At 49.5% G+C, this 27,580-nt stretch overlaps 1 protein-coding gene across 1 annotated transcript; it reads left to right on the forward strand.

The window, feature by feature from the left end:
• Positions 1-27,356, forward strand: NOTCH4 (notch receptor 4). The gene is made up of 30 exons (XM_042782376.1): positions 1-80; positions 873-941; positions 1,139-1,434; positions 5,136-5,483; positions 5,585-5,707; positions 5,814-6,050; positions 6,175-6,330; positions 6,586-6,780; positions 8,386-8,499; positions 10,222-10,335; positions 10,422-10,544; positions 12,076-12,235; positions 12,816-12,961; positions 13,260-13,412; positions 13,604-13,721; positions 13,947-14,034; positions 14,363-14,516; positions 15,637-15,821; positions 18,048-18,300; positions 18,562-18,674; positions 21,298-21,821; positions 22,446-22,829; positions 22,928-23,103; positions 23,613-23,832; positions 24,024-24,096; positions 24,193-24,331; positions 24,872-25,167; positions 25,754-25,901; positions 26,383-26,480; positions 26,658-27,356. Exons 1-30 carry the CDS (start codon positions 1-3, stop codon positions 27,354-27,356), a joined length of 5,982 nt encoding a protein of 1,993 aa, XP_042638310.1.
• Positions 27,357-27,580: the final 224 nt, after the last annotated feature.

Genomic DNA, 27,580 nt, shown 5'->3' on the forward strand with positions numbered 1-27,580 from the left:
ATGCAGCCCCCTTCACTGCTGCTTCTTCTGCTGCTACTATTGTGCTTCTGGATTATCAAGACCAGAGGTGAGGCATGCGGGTGGGAGAGGTGGGGCACCCATCTATCTTAGAAGAGATGGGAATTGGGGAGAAGATTGAGCCCCAGTCTCTGGATGGAGGAGATTCTCTCACCTCAATGGAGACGGCCTGCGGAAGGCCATCTCTGACCCAACCCAGGACTTCGCCGCTGGAGCTGCACAGACCAAGGCTTTGGGCCCAATGCCAGGGGTGGTGACTGATGGGAGGATGGGTGAGAGGGTGCTCACCCCCAGGGAGAACCCCGTCCACCCTGGAGCTGCAAGGCAGAGGGTTCTTGCAGCCATGTTAGGAGGAGAAGAGGGAATAGACTCACCACCTGCTAGGGGAAGAGGTGAGAGAGGACAGGAGATGGAGACTGGGGAAGGTCAAGGGTCCATCAAGTGCCTTTCCTGGTCCAGCTGTCCCCACCCCCCGGATGGCTCAACGCTGGTCCCTTCCGGGAGGAAATCCCTTCAATGTCTCAGCCATTCACCTCCCAGGAGCCCCCTTGGCCCCCCTCCTGATTCCTGTTGTCTTGCTTCCGAGGGACTGATGGAGCCCTGAGGCTGGAATTGGAGGCCAGAGAATAAACAGGAAAAGGGGGGTGGAGAATAGAAACTGAGAGGCCTGGGACCTAGGGGGCTGGAGTTTGGGGACCACATGGGGACTGGGAACAGGATAGGAGAGGAGATGATGGTTCAGAGAGCATGTGGGCAAGGCTGCTGTGGGCAGGTCCCTGAAAGAGAAAAAGTGACAGCACAGAGCTCTCCCTTCCAGCTCATCCTCCCTCTCCATCCTTAGGGCGGCTGTGCAGGAGTTTCCCAGAAGACTGTGCCAATGGAGGCACGTGTCTGACCCTCTCTGAGGGTCAAGGGATCTGCCAGTGAGTATGCCTTAGAGGAGTGGGGCACTGGAGGAAGAGAGGATGGGTGAGCAGGGGAGGAAGAGGTGAGGAAGGGGAAGAAAGGAGAAAAGGAGAGGGCAAAGGAGAGAAAGGGAAACAGATGAAGATGAAAGAAGGGAGGTAGGAGAGCTGGGAAGGGGGCCAGTGATGTAAATCTACCTCTCCTTCCTGCTCAGGTGTGCTCCTGGCTTCCTGGGTGAGACGTGTCAGTTCCATGACCCCTGCCAGGATGCTGATCTCTGCCAGAATGGAGGCAGCTGTCAAGCTCTGCTCCCTGTCCTCCCTGGTTCCCCTAGCCCACCCTCTCCCTTAGCCTCTAGCTTCTTCTGCACCTGCCCCCCTGGCTTCACTGGCGAGAGGTGCCAAGCCCGACTCGGGGACCTCTGTTTTCCCTCTTACTGTTCCCAAAGGGGCCGTTGCCACATCCAGGCCTCAGGCCACCCACAGTGCTACTGCATGTCAGGATGGACAGGTAAGTACTGATGGAGGTGGAGAGGAGGGGACAGGACATGGGATGGGAAAGATGGAACTGGAGCTTGAAATATTGAGCCCTTTGAGGACACAGACCACAAGAATCAACAAGTCAGTTCTAGTGACCCATTTTCCCAAAAGTGATGTTCATCAAAAACTAAACTCACTGCCATCGAGTTGATTCTAACTCATAGTGACCCCCACTGGGTTTCTGAGGTGGTAAATCTTTACAGAAATAGAGTGCCCAATCTTCCTTCCACAGAGTGGCTGGTAAGTTTGAACCGCCAATCTGGTTAGCAGTCAAATGCCTTAGGCACTGCGCCACCAGAGCTCCTTGTATGGATATACAAAAAAAAAAAAAACTCACTGCTGTGGAGTTGGACCCAACTCATAGAGACCCCTCCTGGGGTTTCCAAGGCCATATCACTACAGAAGTAGATTGCCCAATGTTCTTTCCAAGGAGCGGCTGGTGGATTTGAACTGCCAGCCTTCTGGTTAGCAGTCAAAATGCCTTAGCCACTACACCACCAGAGCGCCAGCCTATTAAAATGTTTAAATATTTCCATTATCTGTTAATAATAAGTCCCCTCAATGCACCACCTTAATCCCTCTCCTGATTCCCTCAGACTTCCCTTGATCCAGTATCTAATGGTTTAATGCCTTACCCACTGTGGAATCTTCAGGACCCTGCATTTTGAGCATCTTAATGGCCTCTATTCTGGAATGGTGGTAGCCACAAGATCACCTGGAAAACCTGCCATGGGTGGGCTGCATAGTAGAGGCAGGGTGGACACAACCCAGAGACAGGAATGGAGGTCCATCCCAAGAGGAGGAGTGTAATCCTAGAGCAAGGGAACTGGCTATGGGATAGGCATGATAGGCTGCTCTAAGGAAGTGCCCAGGGATGCAGGGATAGAGCTATGAGGCCCTGAAGAGGAGGTATCCACTTGATCCAGGCAAGATGGAAGGGGATGGACCAGGAAGCAAGGACCACCTAGGTGAGAAAGTGCTTGGAAACTGAAGCAGCCACCAAACAGGGTGTGTCTGTGAGGGTGGATTAGAGGCAAGCCTTCTGGAACTCAGCTGGGTGTGACAATCACCTGGGCAAATCAAACCAAACTTGCTGCTATCAAGTTGATTCTGACTCATATCGACCCCATAGGGCAGAGTAGAACTGCTCCATAGGGTTTCCAAGGCTGTAAGTCTTTACAGAAGCAGACCACCTCACCTTCCTCCTGCTGAGAAGCTGGTGGATTCAAACTGGTGACTTTTGGTTAGCAGCCAAATAATTTAACCACTGTGTCACCAGAGCTCCTATAGCTTTAAAAATACTGATGTGGACAACTCAGAAAATCAGATTTAATCAATCTGAGGAGGGTCCAGGGCATGGAGTTCTAAACTATCCAGGTGATTCTTTTTTTGTGTGTGGTTTGGATGAAACTTTACAGAGCAAACTCATTTTCCATACAGCAGTTCATACATATTTTGTTCATTGACATTGACTGCAATTCCCCATAGCTCTTTTCCCACTTGTTTCCTGGAGTTAGTTATCTCTTCCCTGTGTCCTTCTCTCCTATGCATTCCAAACACTCACCCCACCCCAGCTATCTCCCTGTGCAAACACTGCCCTTCTGTTCTCCCACGGTTGATTGATCGCTTTAAGGAGTGTATCCACCTGATGTAAATGTTCACTCCATATGCCTGTCTATTGTTTGATTGGAAGCCACAAAAGTAAGTTCGGTTCCAGACCTGAAGGGTGACTAGGGGCCATAGTCGGGGGTCTCACCAGGCTCTATCAGACCAATAAACCTTATCGAGGTGATTCTGAACTAAAGAACCAAGCAAGGAAACCAGAGCTGAAACCAGATGTGAGAAACCAGGAGTCAGAGCGCATGTGTGATAACTATGAGAACGGTCATGGCAGGATTTGAAGCTTAGTGCTTCAGAGTGAGGTGCTGGAGCAGCTTCTGGGCCAAATACCTCCCCCAGGGCTCCCCAAGCTCACCCTCTCCCTCTGCCACTGACTAGCTATGTGACCTTTGCCCAAGATGTTTAAGCTCTCCAGGTTCTCAGCTGTCAGCTGAAAAGTTGGTATATGAATGTTCACACACTTCACAAGGTTGCTGTTGAGAGGAGGAGAGGGCCTGATGCTCACAAACTGCTTAATTAGCCAGTAACCAGCACATAGTAGGTGGTTATGTCACTGCCACCATCACCACTAGTTTACATAGTCTGTGAAGTTAGTATCATTGTTACCTGTGCCATTATACCCACCTAAAGACGAGGTGAGGCACTCTGATGGAGCAAGTTGTTGGATCTGTGAGCTTGGGACCATGGTTGCATGGGGACATCAAGCTCAACTGGCATAGCATACTACCCAAAAACATTGTTCTACATCCTACTTTGGTGAGTAGTAACAGGGGTCTTAAAAGCTTGCAAGAGGCCATCTAGATGCAACAATGGGTTTCTCCTCATCCGGAGCAAAGAAGAATAAAGAAAAACAAAGACACATGGAAACAATTAGTCCAAGGGACTGGTAGACCATGTGAACTTCAGCTTATATGACCATGAGACTAGAAGAACTAGATGGTCCCCAGCTACCACTGTCAACCACTTAGAAAGGGATCAGTGCAGGAGATCCTAGATAGAGTGGGAGAACAATGTGGAACAAAACTAAAAATCATTAAAAAAAAAAAAACAGGTTTACTGGTCTGATAGAACTTGGTGAGACCCTTGAGATATGGTTCCTAGTTCCCCTTCAGGTCTGGAGCTGAACTCATTCCTGTGGCTTCCAGCCAAACAACAGTCAGGCATATGGGGTGAACATTTACACCGGATAGATACACTCCTTAGAACCATCAATCATGGTAGAACAGAAGGACAGTATTTGCACAGAGAGACAGCTCAGAGGGCAGGAAGTCATAGGAAAAAAGAACACAGGGAAGAGATAACTACAGGGAGGAAGTAGGAAGAGAGATGTTACATTGTGGGGAATTATAGTCAATGTCATGAAACAAAATGTGTATGAACTGCTGTATGGAAAATGAATTTGTTCTGTAAATTTTCACTCAAATCACACACACAAAAAAAGACTAGGTAGAGTCCCTAGGTTGTGGAAACTGTTCATGCACTCAGTTGCTAACTAAAAAGTTGAAGGTTTAAGTCCACCTAGAGGCATTTCAAAAGAAAGGCCTGGTGATCTACTTCTGAAATATCAGCCACTGAAAACCCTACGAAGCACAGTTCTACTCTGACACACATGGGACCACTGTGACTTGGGATCAACTCAACGGCAACTGATGAAGATTAGGAAATCAGGATCAGAGAGGCAAAGTGACTTGCCCAAGGGCTCATAGTCCTTTGTAGCAAAGCAGGGATCCCAAACTATGACTCCTGCCTGCAGATGCCATTTGCTTTTTTGCCTCCCCATAAAAAGGCACCCTATGTCCCAGATTTTCCAGGAAGGGCCAACTGACAATACCCACACCCCCAGACACATGTCCTATTTTCAGTTTGGAAAATATGGTCACTCCAGCTGTAACCCTTCCAAAGTATTGGCCAATTGGAGGCAAGGGTAGATGGAACTAGGCAAAGAGGGTACAGAGGTCCAGGCAAGAAGATAATCTATAGTAAGGGCTGGTTTTTTCGGATGAGCTAGCATGTGTGCTGTGTCAGAATGCCTCCCCCTGCCTTCTGCCACAGGTGAGCGGTGCCAGCTGCGAGACTTCTGCTCAGCCAACCCCTGCATCAATGGAGGAGTGTGTCTGGCCACGTATCCCCAGATCCAGTGTCACTGTCCACCTGGCTTTGAGGGCCATGCCTGTGAACACGATGTCAACGAGTGCTACATGGACCCAGGACCCTGCCCCAAGGGCACCTTCTGCTATAACACTCTGGGCTCCTTCCAGTGTCTCTGCCCTGCTGGACGTGAGGGTACACACTGTGGGCTCCAAGCTGGACCCTGTCTCCCCAAGAGCTGTTCCAATGGGGGAACCTGCCAGCTGGTGCCAGGGGCACACTCCACCTTCCACCTCTGCCTCTGCCCCCCAGGTGTGTACTCACAGGGACCTGCTTGCAGCCCTTCTGTCTGGTCAGGGAAGGTCATCTCCCCTGGGACCCCTGCCCCCTAGCTGATCCCATGCCTCTGTCAGGTTTCACAGGCCCAGACTGTGAGGTAAATCCAGATGATTGTGTTGGGCACCAATGTCAGAATGGGGGTACTTGCCAGGATGGGCTGAACACCTATACTTGCCTCTGCCCAGAGGCCTGGACAGGTGAGTAATTTAAGCCACGGCATTCATGACTCAGATGGCTGGTGCCTAGCCCGCCCCCACATCAGCTTTCAGCCCCAGGCCTTGTCCTCCCTGCTCCCCTCTGCAGGCTGGGACTGCTCTAAGGACGTGGATGAGTGTGAGGCCCAGGGTCCCCCTCACTGCAAAAATGGGGGCACCTGCCAGAACTCAGCTGGTGGCTTCCACTGTGTATGTGTGAGCAGCTGGGGAGGCATAGGCTGTGAGGAAAACCTGGACGACTGTGTTGCTGCTACCTGTGCCCCAGGATCCACCTGCGTTGACCGTGTGGGCTCCTTCTCCTGCCTCTGCCCACCTGGCCGCACAGGTGTGGGAGCAGCAGAGGGTACCAAGGGAGGTGGCGGGTGGAGAAAGAGGGTGAGAGAAGCACTTGGAGGGCAGCTGGGAACTTCCCGTGGCCTCTGAGACCTCACCCCCTCCTACTCCAACAGGCCTCCTGTGCCACCTGGAGGACATGTGTCTGAGTCAGCCATGCCATGGAGAAGCCCAGTGTAGCACCAACCCTTTGACGGGCTCCACCCTCTGCCTGTGTCAGCCGGGCTACTCTGGGCCCACCTGCAATAAGGACCTGGATGAGTGTCAGATGGGTAAGGCATCCCCAGCAGATGTCTGAGGCTCCAGGCAGTCCTCTCAGCACTTAAGACAGAAACGATGCATGAACCTCTCTTTGTCCTGAATTTTTCCAGATTTGGCATCCCTTCACCAACGCTCAGCCCTTCAGACCCTGTGGACTTGTCCCCTTAGTCTTTCTCTATCTTAAAGACACAAGCCCCAATGTGGTCTCATCTGTCACAGGCACACCCCCATGCCTTTTATGACTCCTGGCTCTTCTCTCCTTCCAGCCCAGCAAGGTCCCAGTCCCTGTGAACATGGCGGCTCCTGCCTCAACACCCCTGGCTCCTTCGACTGCCTCTGTCCCCCTGGCTACACAGGCTCCCGCTGTGAGGCTGATCACAATGAATGCCTGTCCCAGCCCTGCCACCCAGGCAGCACCTGCCTGGACCTGCTTGCCACCTTCCACTGCCTTTGCCCACCAGGTATCAGCTGGATGAGGTCTTGGGTGGGAGGGATGGAGAACTGGTCCTGACACCACTGGGCATCCCCCCTCCAGAGTAAGGATAGCTTCAGGCCAGCTGAGGTCAGTTACCAACAGCTGCTTCTCCTCCTCTCCCCCTTCCCCAGATGAAAACTCTGAGACACCATAACCCTAGGAGAAGGGCTGCCATAGACAGTAGTGAGGTTGTGCACAGTTCAACTGCACCGTTCATAGTCTTGTACAATATACAACATGGTCCACAGTATACAGAAGCCCAGAGAGAGAGAACAGAATGGCCATTAATAAATTTTCTGTGCTGTGGCAACCCAGACCATTTTCCTTATTCACAGAAACACTCTATAGGATTGAAATAGACCCGAGAGGGCCTAAGGGCTTGAATTTAGCGAAACAGGAAAGGAGAGCTGTGAGGCCACACCCACCTCCAAACTACTTTTGAGAGGAAAAAACTCTCCTAAGAGAGTGACAGACCCAATGTTAGTGAGCTGGATGAAACCAGCAAAATAATAGCTTACCTTGTGCAGGTACTGTCTGAGTGTCTTACATGCATATTCTCATTAAATCCTTACAACAAGGAGCCCTGGTGGTAAAATGGTTAAGCATTTGACTACTAAAAGTAAGGTTGGCACTTTGAACCCACTCAGAGACTCCGTTGGGAGAAAAGATCTGGCAATCTGTTTCTGTAAAGATTACAACCAAGAAAATCTACTCTGTGACATGCGGTCACTCTGAGTCAAAATCGACTCCATGGACCCAACAACAATCCTTACAATCACCTTGTCAATTCAACATTGTTATTAGGTCCATTTTATTAACGTGAATGTAAGACAGAGAAGTTAAGTCTCTTGTCCAGGGTCCCCCAGCTAGTAAGTGACAGAGCTGAGATTCGGTAGATTTAACCACTACACAACCCCGCCTTTCTAAGCTGAGCAGCAGCCAAGGATAACTGGCTCAGGCCATCCACAGACAATCAGAGAAAACTGTTCAATCATCCATGAGACAAGATCATGGATAGCAAGGAGCTTCAGAGCCAGGCTTTCCAGGTGAGAAGAGGGAGGCAGCCAAGGCTCAGAGGTTGATCCAGCCTCAGTTAGCGTGAGGCAGTAGAGACCAGGCCCAACCCAAAGCAATGGGACAAATATGGGAGCAATGCAGCTTCCCAGATGCCCTTCATATCTCTCTTTGGGATTGCTGGTCTCCATGGCAGCAACAGAAACGAATCACCCTCCAAGTTGCTGTCCACTGGTCTCACTTAAGGTTGACCAGCCACCTGGGTGAGCACTACCCTTGTGCACACAGGAATGGCTTCCAAAAGGCACAGGTTCACAGGTCTCCCACAGGCCCTGAGCAGGAGCCCTGCTCCCAGAGCTTGTAAACCTAAAGGAGACAGAGGCACAGCCTACAGAGAAGTAGGGCTTCAGGAATCAACTCCTCTTACCCACAAGCCAACAGTACCCAGGAAGGGGCTGTCCACTGCGGATAGGGTAGGCCTGGCTCTAGAACCCGGGTCTACTGGGCAGAAGGGGGCAGCCAAATCAGGGCTGGCCTGGCCAAGCCTCATCCCACACATATACTTCCATATCCTCAGGCTTGGAAGGGCAGCTTTGTGAGGTGGAGACGGACGAGTGTGCCTCGGCTCCTTGCCTGAACAACGCGGTCTGTCAGGACATGCGCAACAGCTTCCTGTGCATCTGCCCACCCGGTAGGTGCAGTTCTGCTCCACCTCCCTCACCCCGCGAGCCTCGGGACTTCCAGAGTTCAGGCCAGCAATCACACAAAGCGTTTTTTAAAAAAATAAAAGAAAAGAAAACATTGTGTTTTATGTAAAAGTTTACACAGCAAATTAGGTTCCCATTTAATAGTTTTTATACAAATTTTTCCATGACGTTGGTCACGATTTTCACAATGAGCATTCTCATTAGTCATTGCTTAATGTCCATGACACGTTCTGTGAAATAGGACGTTATGTGATTTGGACGTTGTGCAAACACTGTATTATATACAGACGGTGTCCAGATTACAACAACTAAGTCTGTCTTTTAAGTCAAATTTATACATAAGTCCAAACAGTTAGGTATGGTTTGTATCTAGTGTATGTTAGTCAGATGTTTGTCTTAGTATATAGTATAACTTTCTATTACATTAATGCACTAAAAAACGTTAAAAAAAAAAAAAAAACCTTCCAGAAACACTAAAACATCTTTAACATAATAAGACAGTAATAGTAATGTTTTGATGCAAGTCACAAAGTAGTGCCCATTTGTTATTATTAACTATTGTAGATACCTTGAATTTTTAATATTTTAGGCTTCCTGGGGGTTGGGATCACGGATGTATATGCAGTAAGATGTTGCCGACCTTGCAGCGCATGATTGTATTTCCCTTCTATTTGTTCTGTTTCCAATGATCTAACTTCCCTTTCCTTTCTTGCCTTCTCATCTTTGCTTTTGGGTAAATGTTGACTGTTTGGTGTCATATAGTTGATTAAGGGAGCACATTACAAGAGAGTATTTTTCCAATTTTATAAGCCAATCTATTATTTGGCTGAAAGGTTACCTCCAGGAGTAGCTTCAGTGCCAAGTTCAAAGGGTATCTTTGGGTAATAATGTCAGGGGTTCCTCTAGTCTCTATCAGTCCAGTAGGTCTGGCCTTATTTTTAAGAATTTTAATTTTGTTCTACATTTCTTTCCTACCCAAAGCCATTTGAATTTCCCTATAACCTGGCCAAAGAGATCCTCTGTTTTGCCAGCCCCTTCTCTGCTCCCCAAACTATCTTCTGTTACATCCCCCAGATCTTTTCTTGCTTTCTCATCCACCTTATCTCTGTTCCTACCAAGTCATGCAACTATCCCTCCTTTGCAGTCCTCCTCAGAGTCCTCTGTGTACTCACCCTGCATGTGGGGGGTTCCAGACTGATCTTGGCTCTGCTCACCTTAGACACAGGGAAGTTGCCATGGGCTTTTCTCCTTCAGCACCACCAATCATCCCTCTGTTTCCTGCTAGGATGTGTTGTTGTTGTTGTTGTTGTTATGTGCCATCTAGTCGGAACCTGACTCATAGCGACATAGCACCTGACATTTATGAAGTATTTATTCTAGGCCAAGCACTCGGTTATGTACTTTTCAGGCATTTTTTCTCATTTAATCCTTTCAACTGGACCATGAGGTAGATGTCATTATTCCCCTTTTACAGAGGAGGAAACTCAGTTCTAGAGAGGTTGAGTAGCTTGCCCAAAGTCATGCGACTAGCAGGTAACCAAGCTTCACATTTTCTGCATCACCCTCACATCATCTCCACTCCAACCTGCTCAGGAGTCTTCTCTGGGAAGTCATCCAGGCTCTCCTTTTCTGTCAAGGGGAAACACTTTGCTGCATCTCCCTCAATGACTTTGCCTTCATTCCCCACCTGCTCCCTGCTCCACCAGGATTCATCGGTGCACAATGTGAGGAGGACATCGACGAGTGTGGAAGCTCTCCCTGTGCCAACGGTGGACAGTGCCAGGACCAGCCTGGAGCCTTCCAATGCAAATGTCTCCCAGGTACACTGGGGCTCAGACACTGGAAGGGAACATGAGGATGGGGGCAGATGTTGGTGCAGGTCCCTGAGTCTCCTGTTGTGCCATAGGTTTTGAAGGCCCACGCTGTCAGACAGAGGTAGATGAGTGTCTGAGTGGCCCATGCCCCACCGGTGCCAGCTGCCTTGATCTCCCAGGAGCCTTCTCTTGCCTCTGCCCCTCTGGCCTCACAGGTAATCAGTGAAAATGTTGAAAATGACTGGTAGGATGCTTGAATCCATATATGAGTTGGAAGGGGGGGCAATTGGTGGATGTTTGAGGGTTGGGATGTGAAACTGAAATGAGAATGGTACATTTTAGAGTTATTCAGTGCAAAACCTGGACAATTTTACAACCATGGGGATGAGGGTGGATGTTACTGTAGGGTTCACATTGGGTCCAACATGAATGGGGTGATTGGAGCTTAGGAGCAGAAGACGGGGCTCCAATGGAAGTCATTCATTTGTTTATTTAAAAACAAAAACAAACCCACTGCCATCAAGTCAATTCTGGCTCATAGCAACCCTATAGGACAGAGTAGAATGGCCCCTTAGGGTTTCCAAGGCTGTAAATCTTTACAGAAGCAGCCTGACTCCTTTCTCTCACAGAGCACCTGATGGGTTTGAACCACCGACCTTGTGGTTAGCAGCCAACTGCCTTAACCACTGTGCCATTAGAGCTCCTTTTGTTTATTTAGCAAGCATTTATTAAGTATCTACTATGTCAGCAAGAAGGAGCCACAGCGGTACAATGGCTACTAACTGAAAGGTTGAACACACCAGCAGCTCTGTGAGAAAAGACCTGGTGATCTTCTTGTGTAAATATGACAGCCTAGGAAACCCTATGGGGCAGTTCTGCTTTTCCCTATAGGGTCACTAAAGTCGGAATGGGTTTGACAGCACCTAACAACAGCAAAAGGAGTCCTGGTGACACAGTGGTTAAAGCACTTAGCTGCTAAGCAAAAGGTCAGTGGTTCAAACCCACCAGCTATCCTGTGGGAGAAAGATGTGGCTGCTTCTGTAAAGATTTCAGCCATGGAAAAACTCTGTGAGACATTCTACTCTGTGCAATAGGGTTACTATGAGTTGGAATCAACTCAGTGGCAACAGGTTTGTTTGTTCGTTTGTTTGGAACAACATGTCAGATGAAATCCACTCAGTAGTAATGGTTTTACTATGTCACACATAATACTATGTTACAGATGCAAAGTTGAGTAAGAAAGTTGCTATCCTCAAGTGGCTTTGAATCTAATGGGGAGAGACCAACAGGTAAACCTATGATTATAGCCCAGAGAGGTCCTCTGAGAGAGGAAATGAGGAGGATCTTATGGGAGCACAAAGGACCAGACAACCCAAACTAAAGATGGAGGAGGTGATGGCTGAGCTGAGTCTTGAAGGATGAGTAGGAGTTTGTTGAGATAGAATGTAAGACAGTATTTTATCCAGAGATAACTCCACGTACAAGGGGAAGAAGGGAAGGAAAGCACACCCCGTTCAAGGAACTATACATGACTTAGAGCAAAGATGAGAAATGCAGCACTTGTAGGAAGGTCATGCCATGCAGGACCCTGAGTGTCATTCTGGGAAGTTCAGACAGTATCCTAAAGGCACTAGGGAGCCGTGGAAGGACAAGTCCATGAAGAAGTGAGCAACTCATGCATCAGAAGTGGCCCCATGAAGGACGTGGAAGGACTATTTTCTCCCTGACCCATCTCTCTTCACCCAGGCCAGTTTTGTGAAGTCCCCCTGTGTGCCCCCAACCTATGCCAGAACAAGCAAGGATGTCAGGATCGGGAGGACAAGGCCCACTGCCTCTGCCTTGATGGAAGCCCTGGCTGTGTCCCCACTGAAGACAACTGCACCTGCCACCATGGGCACTGCCAGAGGTAGCACCCTCCAGGCCCTCCTCATCTGCCCCCTCCTCTTGGTCCTCCTCAGCTTGGCAATAGAGGATAGCCAGTGAGGGAAGGGTCTGTGGTAAATGACCAATGGTGAACAGGGAAGAAATAACAAAGTTCTTAAGTAATAGCCAAAAGAAAACTCCACTGGTGAGTGCTCTCCAAAGAAAGGAGAGTTCATAAATAATGTGGGAAAACAGAGGGCTTGGAAGTCCAACCAGAAAGAGGCGTTAAATTACAGGGCCAATCCATTATTCATTATACAAACATTTATTGAACATCTACTATGTGTGGGTGCTGTTTCAGGCATTGGGGGAACAGCAGAGAACAAAAGACACAAAGTGTCTTGCTTTCATAACGTTTTCATTCTAATGAAATAAGTAAGTAATAGAGGAAATATGTACATAATTGGAGAATATGAGGGGAGGGGCAATGCTGAGAACATAACTACTGAAGAGACTAGAATCTCAAAACCAAGAAAAGAGGAAGTCAATGAGATCTGGCTAACAGGGAAGGGAGAGGATATATTAGGAGAAGAAAAAGATCCTCCCCTTTCTCTTATAATCAGGTCCTCATGTGTGTGTGACATGGGCTGGACAGGGCCAGAGTGTGAGGCAGAGCTGGGGGGCTGCATCTCTATGCCCTGTGCCCATGGGGGTACCTGCTTCCCCCAGCCCTCTGGCTACAACTGCACCTGCCCCACAGGCTACACAGGTGAGGTCTTTTCTAAACCATATACACCCTGGGCTGGTCACCCCCTAAGTCAATGGTTAAGGCCAGTAGAGACATCTATTGAAGGGCCCCAGGTCTCAGTCATCACCAAGGAGAACTGGGCATGGGCTGCAGGGGACACAGGTGATGTGCAGGAAGTGGGAAGGAAGAAAAGAGGTTGGACAGGGAGAATAATGCAAGTGGAGACAAAGAAGGGAGGGAAAGGAAAGAGGAGGTGAGTAGAGGGAAAGGAGAGAGGAGAGAGGAAAGAGCTGTCTGAGGCCTTGCTGGTCTTCTTTAGGGCCCACCTGCAGTGAGGAGGTGACAGTATGTCACTCAGGGCCCTGTCTCAATGGCGGCTCCTGCAGTCCCAGCCCTGGGGGGTACTCCTGCACCTGCCCCCCAAGCTACACAGGGCTCCGCTGCCAGATCAACACTGACCACTGTGCCTCTGGTGAGTGTTTACTATGTCCTGGGGCTAGACCACACCATGGGATGTAAGGACTGCACAGGGTGGAGGTGTGCCATATTAAAATTAATTGGATGGCAATGAGCTGTTATTCTGATGGGAAGGGGGGCTGTGACTGAAGTCACAAGCCAGGTTACAGGCAAGGAACCCAATCCCTCACAGCCTCCTTTCTCCAGCCCCGTGCCTCAATGGGGGTACCTGTGAGAACAGGCCAGGTACTGCCTTCTGTCTCTGTGCCAAGGGCTTCCAGGGCCTACGCTGTGAAGGAAGGATCCATCCCAGCTGTGCAGATAGGTGAGACCCTGTAGGAAGGGAGGAAGACCCTGTGCCTCCCCACCCTTCTCTCCTTCTGCCCTTGAGCTCCAGGCTACCTCCCTTCCTACATCCCTGAAGCTTTAACTTGATCATCCCTCCTCGTCTCCCATTTCCCCTGTGGCTGCCACCCTACCACATCACACACTCCCTCCCCCTTGTTTCCCAGAACTTCCTCCTACTGTGCCCTATCTCTTTTTTGTCCAGTCCCTGTAGGAACAGGGCAACCTGCCAAGATGGCCCTCAGGGTCCCCGCTGCATCTGTCCCCCTGGCTACACAGGAGGCAGCTGCCAGGTAAGTAAGGTGTGCCAAAGTAACTGGAGAGCTCTAGTGAGAGGGGTAACAGGGACTAAATGGAGGGCAACAGCTGGGAAGAGGTTTGCACATGAAGGGAGATATGGAAGTTTAGGAGTTGGGATCTAGCTGGGGGGTTATACTGAGTGAAAAAGGAAAGAGTGGGGGATTTTTCTATCTCAGAGGCTGTTCTAGAATGTGAGTATCAAAAGAAACCAAGGATAATCACTTAGAAGAGATTTTTAGAAGGAAGAGATTTTGAGGAGCTCAAGTTTAGCAGAGGACCACCTCTGCAGATGTTCTGTCCTGTCTCATGCTCCCACCTTAGACCCTGGTGGACTTATGTGCCCAAAAGCCCTGTCCACACAATGCCCACTGCCTCCAGACTGGACCCTCCTTCCAGTGCCTGTGCCTCCAAGGATGGACTGGGCCTCTCTGTGACCTTCCACTATCCTCCTGCCAGAGGGCTGCTCTAAGCCAAGGTATTAACCCAAGGACTAATTGGGTAGCAATAATGAAGGGAAAGGTTCCTCCTCTATCCCATCACTAAGGGCATCCCCACTCAACCTATGGCCAAAGCAACCAACTAGGACTCAACACAACACAAACCACCTATAGTTATTGACTCTACAGTTCAACACCCAGTTTAGCCTAACACAACTCAACTTCTGTTACCACATTCAACACAACTCCCACAGCACCAGCCAGCCCAGTCAGCAAGACTCTAGTTTAACACAACCACCAAGGATATAATTCAGTGTGGAGCAACTCTCATTTGTCGTTATCATTGTAACTTAGAATGGATCACATTTAACCCAACTACACTCCGTGCATTCCACCTCAGCCCACTCATTCTGGTGTTAAACCAACATTCTTGTAAAAGAACAGTTTTGATATGAGACGAGCTCAGGTAAGAGACTATGGTGGGATTTGGGGATGGTTGATGGAAATCACATTGATAGAACATCAAAGAGGATACAAAACACAAGAGGCACAGACTTAAGGCATTGTTTAAGCCACATGTCCCTACCTAGAGTTTCTCTCCAGTCCTTTCTTGCTTGAGACTTGTTTTGTTTTGTTTTGAATTTTTATTGTGATTTGGGTGAAAGTTTACAGAGAAAATCCACTTGCCATACAGCAGCTCACATACACTTATGTGAGCTGCTGTATGGAAAGTGTATGTCTCATGACATTGACTGCAATTTCCCACAATGCAACAGCCCCCTCCCACTTCCTCCCCATAGTTACCTCTTCCCTGTGTCCTTCCCTCCCATGTACTCCTGTCCCCTGAGGTATCTCCCTGTGAATTCACAGCCCTTCTATTTCCCCATGGAGACTTGTTTTAAGCCAAGATAATAGTCATTTAGAACATTCTGATAGCCTAGGAAGCCAACATTCTGGCTAAAAAGGCCAGAGAAGGAATTTGATGTTTTAACCTCTTTGGAATCATCAGTTACTAAGTCCTCAGGCTCAGAGTAGCCTTCACCTACCTCAGGAATATTAGCAGCCCCCAAGGTAAAGGCCTCTCTGCTTAGCATCTGGTGCCCCTAAGCACTGTTCCACCCAGTAGATTCATCTATCCCTATCTGTCTCTCTCCCTAGGCATAGAGGTCTCCACCCTGTGCCAGAATGGAGGCCTCTGTATCGACAGTGGCCCCTCTTATTTCTGCCACTGCCCCCCTGGATTCCAAGGCAGCTTATGCCAGGAGAGAGTGAACCCTTGTGAGTCCAGGCCCTGCCACCATGGGGCCACCTGCATGGTTCAGCCCAATGGGTATCTCTGCCAGGTGAGAGGGTCTAGAGGGGAGGAGGGAGACAAGGGTCAACTGGATGTGGGAGACAGTAGTCACAGAGGGATCCCCAGATATCCATTTGTTCTCCCTTTCCTTTACCCCCCACATCCAACCACCCACCAAGTCATGCCATTTTACCTCTTAAATATTTCTCAGATTTGTCCTTTCCCACTCACCCTGAATCCTACTACCTTAGTTCAGTTTTTTTGCTGCATTCCACCTCTCAGGCTCATCCCTCCCCATCCCCACCTTCGTACTCTACTCCAAAACCAAACCAAACTGATTCCAATTTATGGTGAGCCCATTCATAGAGTAGAACTGCTCCATAGAGTTTTCTTGACTATAATCTTTACAGAAACAGATCACCAGGCCTTCCTTCTATGGTGCCACTGGGGGGCTTCAAATCAACATTTAGATTAGTAGGTGAACACAAACTGTTTCTGCTACCCAGCAACACAAAACAGCTTCCCTACAAGTCCCATACTTGTTTCTGTCTCTCAGCCTTTAACCCTGCTGTTGTCTCTGCCCAGAATACCATTTCCCACTCCTCTACTACTGGATGATGCCACTCACCTTCTAAGACCCAACCCAACGTTCCACAGGAAGATGTCCGAATTTCTTTCCAGGCTGGGTGCCCCAGGCCACTGGGCCAGGACAGGCAGAGCCAGAACCCAGGTCCAGGCACACTGCTTTCTATGTTCTGATCCATGTCTTTGGATGGAAGGCATGTTGCGGGTCCCTAGCTTGCTTAACTTTTTTATTTTACTTTTTAACTTTTTTATTATGAACATTTTCAAATATACACAGACGGAGGGCAGTGATCAGCAGTGAACCCCACACAACCATTATCCCTTTTCATGAAACTTCTTCCAATGTTTTCCAAGACACCACCCTTTCTGGTTTCCCCTAGCTCTGTGGCAACTTCTCAGATGCCTCTGTGAATTCCCTTTTCTCCCATATAACCTAACGTCCTATCTTTCTGAAGTCTTCCTTGTCTTCTCATTCTTGGCTGCTCTCCTTCTTCTTGCAAGAATTCAGCACGTGGTACAGACCTCTTCAATGACTCATATCTCACTAAAACCAAAAAACAAACTCACTGACATCCAGTGGGATCCGACTCATAGCAACCCCTCCTTGGGTTTCCGAGGGAGCTCTGGTAGCATAGTGCCTAAGGCACTTGACTGCTAACCAGAAGGCTGGTGGTTCAAACCCACCAGCCACTCCTTGGAAGGAAGGTTGGGCAATCTACTTCCATAGTGATACTGCCTCGGCAACCCAAGGAGGGGTCACTATGAGTCAGAGCCGACTCGACAGCACATAACAACAACAACAACATCACTACAGAAGTAGATTCCTTCCGAGGAGCGGCTGGTGGGTTTGACCCACCAGCCTTGTAGTTAGCAGTCAAATGCCTTAAGCACTACACCATCAGAGCTCCTAGTAGTATAAAGCAACCAGAAAATGGTTAAGAGCATTGGTTATGAAGTCACATAGGAGCCCTGGTGGCACAGTAGTTAAGTGCTAAGTTTGGTGGTTTGAACCCACCAGCTGCTGTGCAGGAAAGGATGTGGCAGTCTGCTTCCATAAAGATTACAACTTTAGAAACCCTATGGAAGTCACAGATCTGCACTGAATCCCAGCACTGCCACCTACTAGCTGTATGACTTGTACAGGTCACTTAATTTTTCAGTGCTTTAATTTCCTTATTTGTAAAGTAAGGATCAAATGAGATAATCCACATAAATAGTTATCTATGAGGTTATGCAACAAACCATGCAATAAAATGTCAGCTGTCTCTTTCCTCTGGTTGACTGAAGGCTTCATGGAAACAGGAATAAGTTCTAATTTTCTGTGCATTCCTAGTGTCCAGAATGATGTGTGGCACAAAATAGGCATTCAAATAAATACTTATGAATTAATTAATAAAACTTGAAAGAGTCTAGTGGGTATATGGGTGAAGAGAGGGTGGTTTTGCCAAAAACTTAGCTGTCTTTAGTGGTAATGTGTTGTAGAGATTGTTTAGGACTGGGGAGGAGTTATGTTGTGTGTTATTGAACAATTGTGTGTTACAAGGAGATAGAAAGGTTAAGCTACACATAGTCCTGATGAATGGTGGGTTGAAGTGGAGGGTGGAGCTGAACAGACTATATTAAGCTGTGGCCCTGTAGCATTGGGCTGGGATTGTCCACTGGATCCCCACCTGACACTCTTTGTCTGCAGTGCGCCCCAGGCTACAGTGGACAGAATTGCTCAAAGGAACCTGATGCATGTCAGTCCCAACCCTGTCACAACCATGGAACCTGCACCCCCAAGCCTGAAGGTTTCCACTGCTCCTGCCCTCCCGGCTTTGTGGGCCTGCGGTGTGAAGGGGATGTGGACGAATGTCTGGACAGGCCCTGCCACCCCACAGGCACTGCAGCCTGCCACTCTTTGGCCAATGCCTTCTACTGCCAGTGTCTACCTGGACACACAGGTGAGACCTGGTGCTGGGGGGAGGGGTATGAAGGCATCTCTGGGGCACAGCTGAGCAGATCATGGAAACCCAGACAGTCCCCACCCCTGGGGTAACATAGTCATCTTGTCTGTTCTCCCACAACCTTGCTTCACCCCAGAGAAGCCAAATGCCCTTGCTTATACAAATAGTGCTGGGCCAACTCCCAGTAAAGAGCTAGGAGAGGCAGTGACTAAAGCAGTGTGTGAAGTCCAATCTCATCGCAACTACTCCATCTGCCAGGCCAGTGGTGTGAGGTGGAGATAGACCCCTGCCAGAGTCAGCCCTGTTCCCATGGAGGGTCCTGTGAGGCCACAGCAGGATCACCCCCAGGTTTTACCTGCCACTGCCCTACGGTGAGTAATCACAAAGCTCCCTTCTCTGTTGCCCCAAACACTCACACAATTGGAGAACACATGGACCAGAATCCTCTGGGTAGTCCAGGGGATCTTTGGAGTGGGAATTACTGGAGAGAGCCATTTCAAGTCAACAGTAGTGTGTGCTTCTCAGAAGCAGTCAGAAAAAAAGATCATGTAAAGAAAGATCAGAAAGACAGGATCACGTAGTAGCGTGAATGAAATATTCTGAAGTCACAGGCATTGCCTCAGGGAAGGCCAAGAGCTCCCCAAGATCAAGCTGAATAACCTTGGATAAATTCTTTTAACTCCGTGTTTGTGTGTGTGTGTATATGTGCATATTTAATGGGACCTCAGATTACTTGAACTGGATTAATCTTAACCCTTGGTTTATGATACACTGACATCATTGGTTTATACATGGCATTCTTCTGTTTTCTTTATTATTATAACACCCATTAACCTAATTAAAAATTATAATATTAACAATAATTTGTATCTACTTAGTGTGATCATCCTCTATCCTATTCCTCCTCAAGGGAAAAAGGAAAAAATTATATATGTGTGTGTGTGTGTGTGTGTTCAGGAAATAAATGTTTCTTAAAATATCTTGCATTCCTGAATGTATGTTGTTATTAGGTGCTATTGAGTCAATTCTGACTCATATTGGCTCCCAAGACAGAGAACTGTCCAATAGGATTTTCTTGACTGTAATCTTTACAAAGCAGATCACCTGGTCTTTCTCTTGAGCAGCTACTAGGTGGATTCAAACCACTGACTTTTTAGTTAGCCGCCCAGAGCTTAACCGTTGCACTACTAGGTCTCTTTTCTGAATATATGCATATATGTTATATATGTATATAGGAGGCCTAGTGGCACAGGGGTTAAACACTGGGCTGCTAATTGAAAAGTCGGTGGTTCAAACCCATCAGCTGTGGGAGAAAGATGTGGTAGTCTGCTTCTGTAATGATTTACAGCCTTAGAAACCCTGTGGGGCAGTTCCACCCTTCCCTACAAGGCTGCTGTGTGTTGGAAGTGACTCAATGGCAATGGGAGGATTTGGATTATATATGTGTATACATATATACACACATGCATATTATGTGTGTCTATATATATAAAATGTATATATATATGTATGTGTATATATATGGATATATATATATATGCATGTGTGTGTATGAACCCCATGGAGGGGTTGCTATGAGTTGGATCTGACTCGACAGCAGCGAGTTTTTTTGCTGTGAGTTGGATCTGACTCAACAGCAGTGAGTTTTTTTTTTTTACGTGTATATGTACATACATATGTATATATATATACATCCATTCTCATATAAAAATGTGTGTGTGTGTATATATATATATATATATATACACACACACACACACACACACACACATTGCTTCTTCTTGTTGTTGTTATGTGCCGTCGAGTCGGACCCAACTCATAGCGACCTCTCCTTGGGTTTCCGAGGCACTATCACTACGGAAGTAGATATTGCCCCATCTTCCTTCCGAAGAGTGGCTGGTGGGTTTGAACTTCTAGCTTTCTGGTTAGCAGTCGAGTGCCTTAGGCACTATGCTACCAGAGCTCCTATATATACATTATATATGTGTATATATATACACACAGACACACATATTCATACATATATAATATATATACACATATAACCTAAGAAGGAGTCGCTATGAGTCGGAAACGACTCGACGGCAGTGAGTTTGGTTTGGTTTATGTATATGTAATCCCCAACTTACAATGGGGTTCTGTTCGGACGACTCCATCATAAGTCAGTTCTGATGTAAGTCAAAAACCTCATTTTTTATTTTTTCAGTTTTTATTATTGCCTTTTATTATCAATATCTTTATAAATCCTAACTTTGTCTTTGGGGGTTGGAAACATTAAACATCTGCAAGTGACCATTGTGAGAATGATTACATCAGCAAATTGCATGTTCCAACATTGTATGTAGTACATTTCACTAATGACAAAATGTATCAAATATATATATATATATATATATATATATAAACCACCCACTCCCATCGAGTCAGATCCAACTCATAGCAACCCCCCCTTGGGTTTCCAAGGTGGTATCACTTCAGAAGTAGATTGCCCAACCTTCCTTCCAAGGAGTGCCTGGTGGGTTTGAACCACCAGCCTTCTGGTTAGCAGTCAAATACCTTAGGCACTATACCACCAGAGCTCCTATATATATATATATATATGTATGTATATATATATGTGTGTGTGTGTGTGTGTGTGTATATGTATGTGTGTATATATATATGTACATACATATATATATATATAATAATTTTTAACCTTATTAACAGTTTCAAGCTCTTTTTAATCCTCTGGGACTTGTATTATGATTATACAATTTACCAGGTTGTTGCACACAACTGTGGTTCACTTATTTTTCACTACTATGTAATATGTCATTGCATGAAATTACCATAAGGCATGGTTTCAAGATCTGTAAAATGATTAACTTTTTACAGACCTCTCTGAGGTCCCTTCCGACAGAGCCCCTCTGAGCAAAAGCAACCCATGAGTTTGCTGAGTAATGGGAGCAAGAGTAAAGGGTCCTTCCCCAACATCTCTCCTCTCCTCTGCAGGGTTTTGAAGGCCCCACCTGCAGCCACAGAGCCCCCTCCTGCGGCCTCCATCACTGCCACCATGGAGGCCTGTGTCTGCCCTCCCCTAAGCCTGGCTTCCCACCCCGCTGTGCCTGCCTCAGTGGCTATGGGGGCCCTGACTGCCTGACCCCTCCAGCTCCTCAAGGCTGTGGCCCTCCCTCCCCATGCCTACACAATGGCAGCTGCTCAGAGATCCCCGGGTTGCAGGGCCCAGGCTTTCGATGCTCCTGCCCTCCCAGCTCTCCAGGGCCCCAGTGTCAGAGGCCAGGAGCCAAAGGGTGTGAGGGCAGAAGTGGGGATGGGGCCTGTGATGCTGGCTGCAGTGGCCCAGGGGGAAACTGGGATGGGGGGGATTGCTCCCTGGGGATCCCAGACCCCTGGAAAGGCTGCCCCTCTCACTCCCGTTGCTGGCTACTTTTTCGAGACGGTCAGTGCCACCCACAGTGTGACTCTGAAGAGTGTCTGTTTGATGGCTACGACTGTGAGACCCCTTCAGCCTGCAGGTGAGCCTGAAACACTAACTGGAGTAGGAGTGGAAAGAAGGACGTAGATGTGTCTCAGTTACACTGTGGCCAAAGCCTCATGCTCCACGAGCCCTGAAGCCAGGGAATTTTCCACTCTAATAACCATTGCTAATTAGAGGTAGAAGACTCTGGAGTCCAACCCAGTATATAGGAGGAGGGGGGCAGAGACATCGATATTTAATGATAATTAAGAATAACTAAGAAAAAGGGCACAACCTCTGGGTCCCTCTCTGAGAGTTGTGGGAACACAGTCCTCAAGCATCCTTTCCTAAGCCCTGTTGCCATGGAATACCTCCCCTGGCAAACAGAGCCCCAGAGGGAAAAGGGCCTGGACTCTTCTTCAGGGAAAAGTCAATTGGGGAACCAGGAGTGAACAGGAGGGCAGGGTGGCAGGAAGCCAGGAGACCCTGGGAGGTAGGGTGAAGGATGATCTTAGGAAACAAGGGTGCTTGTACTATCATGCAGGGCCTAAGCCCATTGCTGCAGAACTGCCCCACTTAGCCCCTGGAGCCCCGTAGGCATAGGATATCAAGAATCCTCTCTGAGCAGAGAAGGAAGTCAAGTTTCTTTGGAGTCCTGAGTACCCCTCTCCTTGCTCCACAGCCCAGCCTATGACCAGTACTGCCACGATCACTTTCACAATGGGCACTGTGAGAAAGGCTGCAACACTGCCGAGTGTGGCTGGGATGGGGGCGACTGCAGGCCTGAAGCTGGGGACTCACAGTGGGGGCCCTCCCTGGCCCTGCTGGTGGTGCTGAGCCCGCAGGCCCTGGACCAGCAGTTGCTTGCCCTGGCCCGAGTGCTGTCCCTGATCCTGAGGGTGGGGCTCTGGGTGAGGAAGGATGGTGATGGCACGGACATGGTGTATCCCTATCCTGGGCCCCAGGCCAAAGAGGAGCTGGGAGGAACCTGGGACCCCTCTCAGCAGGAAACAGCAGCCCCTCCTACATCACCCCTGGGCAAGGAAACAGATTCTCTCAGCACTGGGTAAGACTGGGCAGAGGGGAGGGCCAGATACTAGTTTAATGGGAGAGGGCAGGGAACCAAGGACCAACACAGGGATCTCTGAGGTGTCTCCCTCACAGGTTTGTTGTGGTGATGGGTGTGGATTTGTCCCGCTGTGGCCCTGACCACCCTGCATCCCGATGTCCCTGGGACCCTGGGCTCCTGCTCCGCTTCCTTGCAGCTATGGCTGCCGTGGGGGCCCTGGAGCCCCTGCTGCCTGGACCCCTCCTAGCTGCCCACCCTCGTGCAGGCACCGGTAGGTGATGCCCTGCCATTGCCCTTGACTTTTGCTCCTAGACTGGCTTTCATGCCAGCAACAGGCAATGGAGGTCAAATGTTCCTTGAATGGCCTTACCCTTGTTGACCTCTCTCTCTAACTGGATCTTCTCATGGTCTATTTGCTCTGCAGTCTCCTTCCTTATTTCTGCAAGCACCTCACTCGTAGCCATACCACAAACCTTGGGCTCTGGTTTGCCTCTTCAACTAGACAGAGTATCCAATCATCTCTTTATCAAAGTTCATAGTATGAAAAAATAACAACCAACACTTAAATCATGCTTACTATGTGCCATACCTGGCTGAATGCTTTTACATTAACTCATCTAATCCTCTCAATAACCCCATGAGGCAGTACTATTATTATCCCCATTTTATAAATGAGAAAATTAAGGCAAAAGGACATTATTGTACTTGCCCACAGATCCCATAGTAATAACCAGCCTTGCCAGAAATGGCTTTGCTTTGTGACTGTGTCTCTCCCCATAGTGCTCCCGGCCAACCAGCTCCCCTGGCCTGTGCTGTGCTCTCCAGTCGCTGGGGTGCTTCTCCTGGCCCTAGGGGCTCTTCTTGTCCTCCAGCTCATCCGACGTCGACACCGAGAGCATGGGGCCCTCTGGCTGCCCCCTGGTTTCACAAGACGGCCCCGAAATCAGAGGATCCCCCGCAGGCGCCGGCCTCCCCTGGGCGAGGACAGTATTGGCCTCAAGTGAGAGTGAGAAGGAACTGGGGCTTGGGGAGGAGAGTCTTTTCTAAGGAGATAGTCATGATCAGACTCGATAAAGAGATACTATTGCAGAAGCTGAAGATAGGGGATGCAGGGGAGGAGGGCTACCGGCAATCTTGAGGACCTTGATGGTCATAACCCCTTATAATCTCTACTCTCCCACATCCCTCCAGGGCTCTGAAGCCAGAGGCAGAAATTGATGAAGATGGAGTTGTGATGTGCTCAGGCCCCAAGGAGGGAGAGGAGGTGGGCCTGGTGAAAGGCTGGGGCGGGAATGGGTAACAGAGAAGACAGAGGATGCATCGACACCTGCTTTCATTGACCCTTGCTCTGATTCCCCAGGCTGAAGAAATGACCCCACCTTCCAAATGCCAGCTCTGGACTCTGAGTGGAGACTGTGGGGAGCTTCCTCAGGCAGCCATGCTGACTCCTCCACAAGAGTGTGAAATGGAGGCCCCTGATGTGGACACTTGTGGACCTGGTACGTGAACCCGCACAAAGCAAGAAAACGAATACCTCCTTTGACCCTTTTTAGAATCAGAAAGTTTTTTAATGTGAGAACTGGAGGAGCTAATATTAGAGTTATTGCCTTAGAACTGTGATTCTCAAAGTGTGGTTCCCAGACCAGCAGAATCAGCACCACCTAGGAAGGAATTTGTCAGAAATGTCAATGCTTAAGCTTCATCTCAGAGATACTGATTCAGAAACTCAAGATGGGCCTAGCTTTTTTGTTTTTTTTTCTTTTAAACAAACCCTCCATGTGAGTCTGATCCAGGCTCAAGGTTGAGAACTACTGTCCTAAAATGTTAAAGAGTTAAGACTTGCGGTTCCTTTTACAGATAAGTAAACTAAAGCCGAGAGAAAAGTAAAAGTCACTTGAATAAAATCACACCAAATGAAAAGCCAGAGCTGGGCTTCCTGAAGCCTCTGGCTATGATTCTCCCTGAGTTTCCATTTTCTCCCCTAACCCCAATTGTCCTTTTAATTGATTTGCCCTCTTCCTCATGTCTCTCACCCACAGATGGGGTAACACCCTTGATGTCAGCAGTTTGCTGTGGGGAAATGGAGTCCAGGCCCTTCCAAGGGGCATGGCTGGGAGGCCCTGAACCATGGGAACCTCTGCTAGGTGGAGGGGCCAGTCCCCAGGCTCATACGATGGGCACTGGGGAGACCCCTTTGCACCTGGCTGCCCGATTCTGCCGGCCAACGGCTGCCCGTCGCCTACTTGAGGCTGGAGCCAATCCCAACCAACCAGACCGGGCAGGGCGCACCCCGCTTCACGCTGCTGTAGCTGCTGACGCTCAGGAGGTCTGCCAGGTCAGCAAATACTGAAGTTCCTGAAGGGAAGATGGAGAGCTTTCAAGTAAAGCTGGGGAAAAAGTATCTATTGTCTAGGGTTTGGATCTGGTAGTGTAGTGCCTAAGGCACTTGACTGCTAACCAGAAGGCTGGCGGTTCAAACCCACCAGCCACTCCTTGGAAGGAAAGTTGGGCAATCAACTTCTGTAGCCATAGCGCCTCGGAATCTCAAGGAGGGGTCACTATGAGTCAGGTCTGACTCAACTCACATGACAACAGGGTTTGGCAAAGAAGTTGATGTGAGCTTGGGAACCTGATGGAAAGTAAAACAAGGACAGACAGCTGGATACGGATCACCCAGCTGCTTCAAGCCAATTCCAGTAGAACCCTGCCCCACATGGTGTTCAATGGCTGATTTTTCTTCACTAGGTCTTTCTTCTGAAGTACCTCTAAGTGGACTCAGATTGCCAACCTTTCAGTTAGAAGCTGAGCACTTAACTGTTATGTGCCACCCAGGAAACTCCTGGAGATGGATTAGGTGCGGGTTAAAAATGTGGGACTGACCAGGGTACCGCAAGGGTCACTGGCTGTCTGTGGTCTCCCAGCTCCTGCTCCGGAGCAGACAGACTGAAGTGGACGCGCGCACCGAGGACGGGACCACGCCCCTGATGCTGGCCGCCAAGCTAGCCGTGGAGGACCTGGTTGAAGAACTGATTGCGGTCCGAGCAGATGTGGGGGCCAGAGACAAATGGGGTATGGATCTGTAGAGGATGATGTGCTGAAGATGGGGTGTAAGAGGAGGTGCAAAAAGGGGCGGCAGAGGGACAAAGTGAAAGCTGGGGGATTCCCTCCTACCCTAAGTCTGCGGCGCGGTGGCAGCATGGAACGCAAGGGTACCCCCCCTCGCCTTCAACAATACACTTACTATCCCAGCCCACAGGGATTTAGGATGAGGAAAGAGTCCATGGGAAGTGAGAAGGCCGTGGTGGAGGTGGAGGTGGTCTCCCGGTCCCAGCGACCCCAGAACAATGCCCCATTGTCCCGCCCGCACGCCAGTGACGTCACCCGGGGCTACGCTTCCTGCCGGGTGGCGGTCTCCAGGGCAACGCTTCCCGCCTTTAAGGGACCCGACAGGCCCGAGTAGCCCTACCCCCAAGGACTGAATCCGTGGGAAACGGGAACCTAAGCGTCTGTCCCCAACCCCAGGGTAACAACTTCCCACGTTGTCCCCCAGGAAAAACTGCGCTGCATTGGGCCGCCGCCGTGAACAACGCCCGGGCCGCCCGCTCCCTTCTGCAGGCCGGAGCCGATAAAGACGCCCAGGACAACAGGGTTAGACTGAGGCAGCAGGTTCCGACAAAAAAGTGGGCGTGGGAGAGGTGAAAGTGCGGGAACCATACAAAATGTTAAGGGGGAGGGGCCGGCGGCGAGGTAGGTGGAGTCACAAGGCTCCAGTCTTGTGAGCCCAGTTCTCTGACTTCTCTTCCCTGGCTGTTTCCTCCCGCGCAGGAGCAGACGCCGCTGTTCCTTGCAGCCCGAGAAGGGGCAGTGGAGGTAACCCAGCTGCTGCTGGGGGTCGGGGCAGCCCGAGAGCTGCGGGACCAGGCCGGGCTAGCGCCCCGGGACATCGCCCGCCAGCGTAACCACTGGGATCTGGTGACGCTACTGGAAGGGGCGGGGCCACCAGAGGCGGGTCACAAAGCCACGCCGGGCAGCGGAGCTGGCGCCTTCTCGTGCGCGCGGATCGCATCAGGGAGCGCGCCCCCGCGTGGGGCTGGGGCTCTGCCAAGCATTCGGACGCTGTCTGCAGGAGCTGGCCCTCGAGGAGGCGGGGCTTGTCTGCAAGCCCAGACTTTGTCAGTTGACTTGGCCGCTCAAGGGGGCGGGGCCTATTCACACTGCGGGAGCCTATCGGGAAAAGGAGCAGGAGGAGGCCCACTCCCCCGTGGTCGGAGAGTTTTTGCAGGCATGCGCGGGCCTCGGTCCAGACCTGCCATAATGCGGGGAAGATCCGGGGTCGCGGCCCGGCGCGGGGGTGGGGCCTCAGTGGCTAACTGGCCCTGTGATTGGGTGGCTCTGGGATCCTGCGGCCCCGCCCCCAGCACTAAGATCCCGCCTCCTTGCCTTACTCCGTCCCCAGAGCGGGGATCCCCTCAAGCTGCCTGGGGTCCCCAAGCCCTAAATTCCGGAGGCGAGGGCCAAAAATAGGCTACGTGGGAGCAGGGAAAACGTCTTAAAATGAGTACCCATTAAATGACAAGCAGTATGGAAGGCCCTCCAGATTTTGAGGTTCTGGAGCCCCAAAGATGAGGTCATGAGTTTCGTTTCCTTCCCAACATAAGTGTGTGCTCACCAGAACAGGCATCGTCTTCCACGTCGAGAATCTGCAGCTCTGGAAAGGGGATTTAGGGTGTTGGGATGAGACAGGCCTA

This window comes from Orycteropus afer, unplaced genomic scaffold (genome assembly GCF_000298275.1).
Source record: "Orycteropus afer afer isolate SDZICR_OR568_19922 unplaced genomic scaffold, OryAfe1.0 scaffold00294, whole genome shotgun sequence".
NCBI lineage: Eukaryota > Metazoa > Chordata > Mammalia > Tubulidentata > Orycteropodidae > Orycteropus > Orycteropus afer.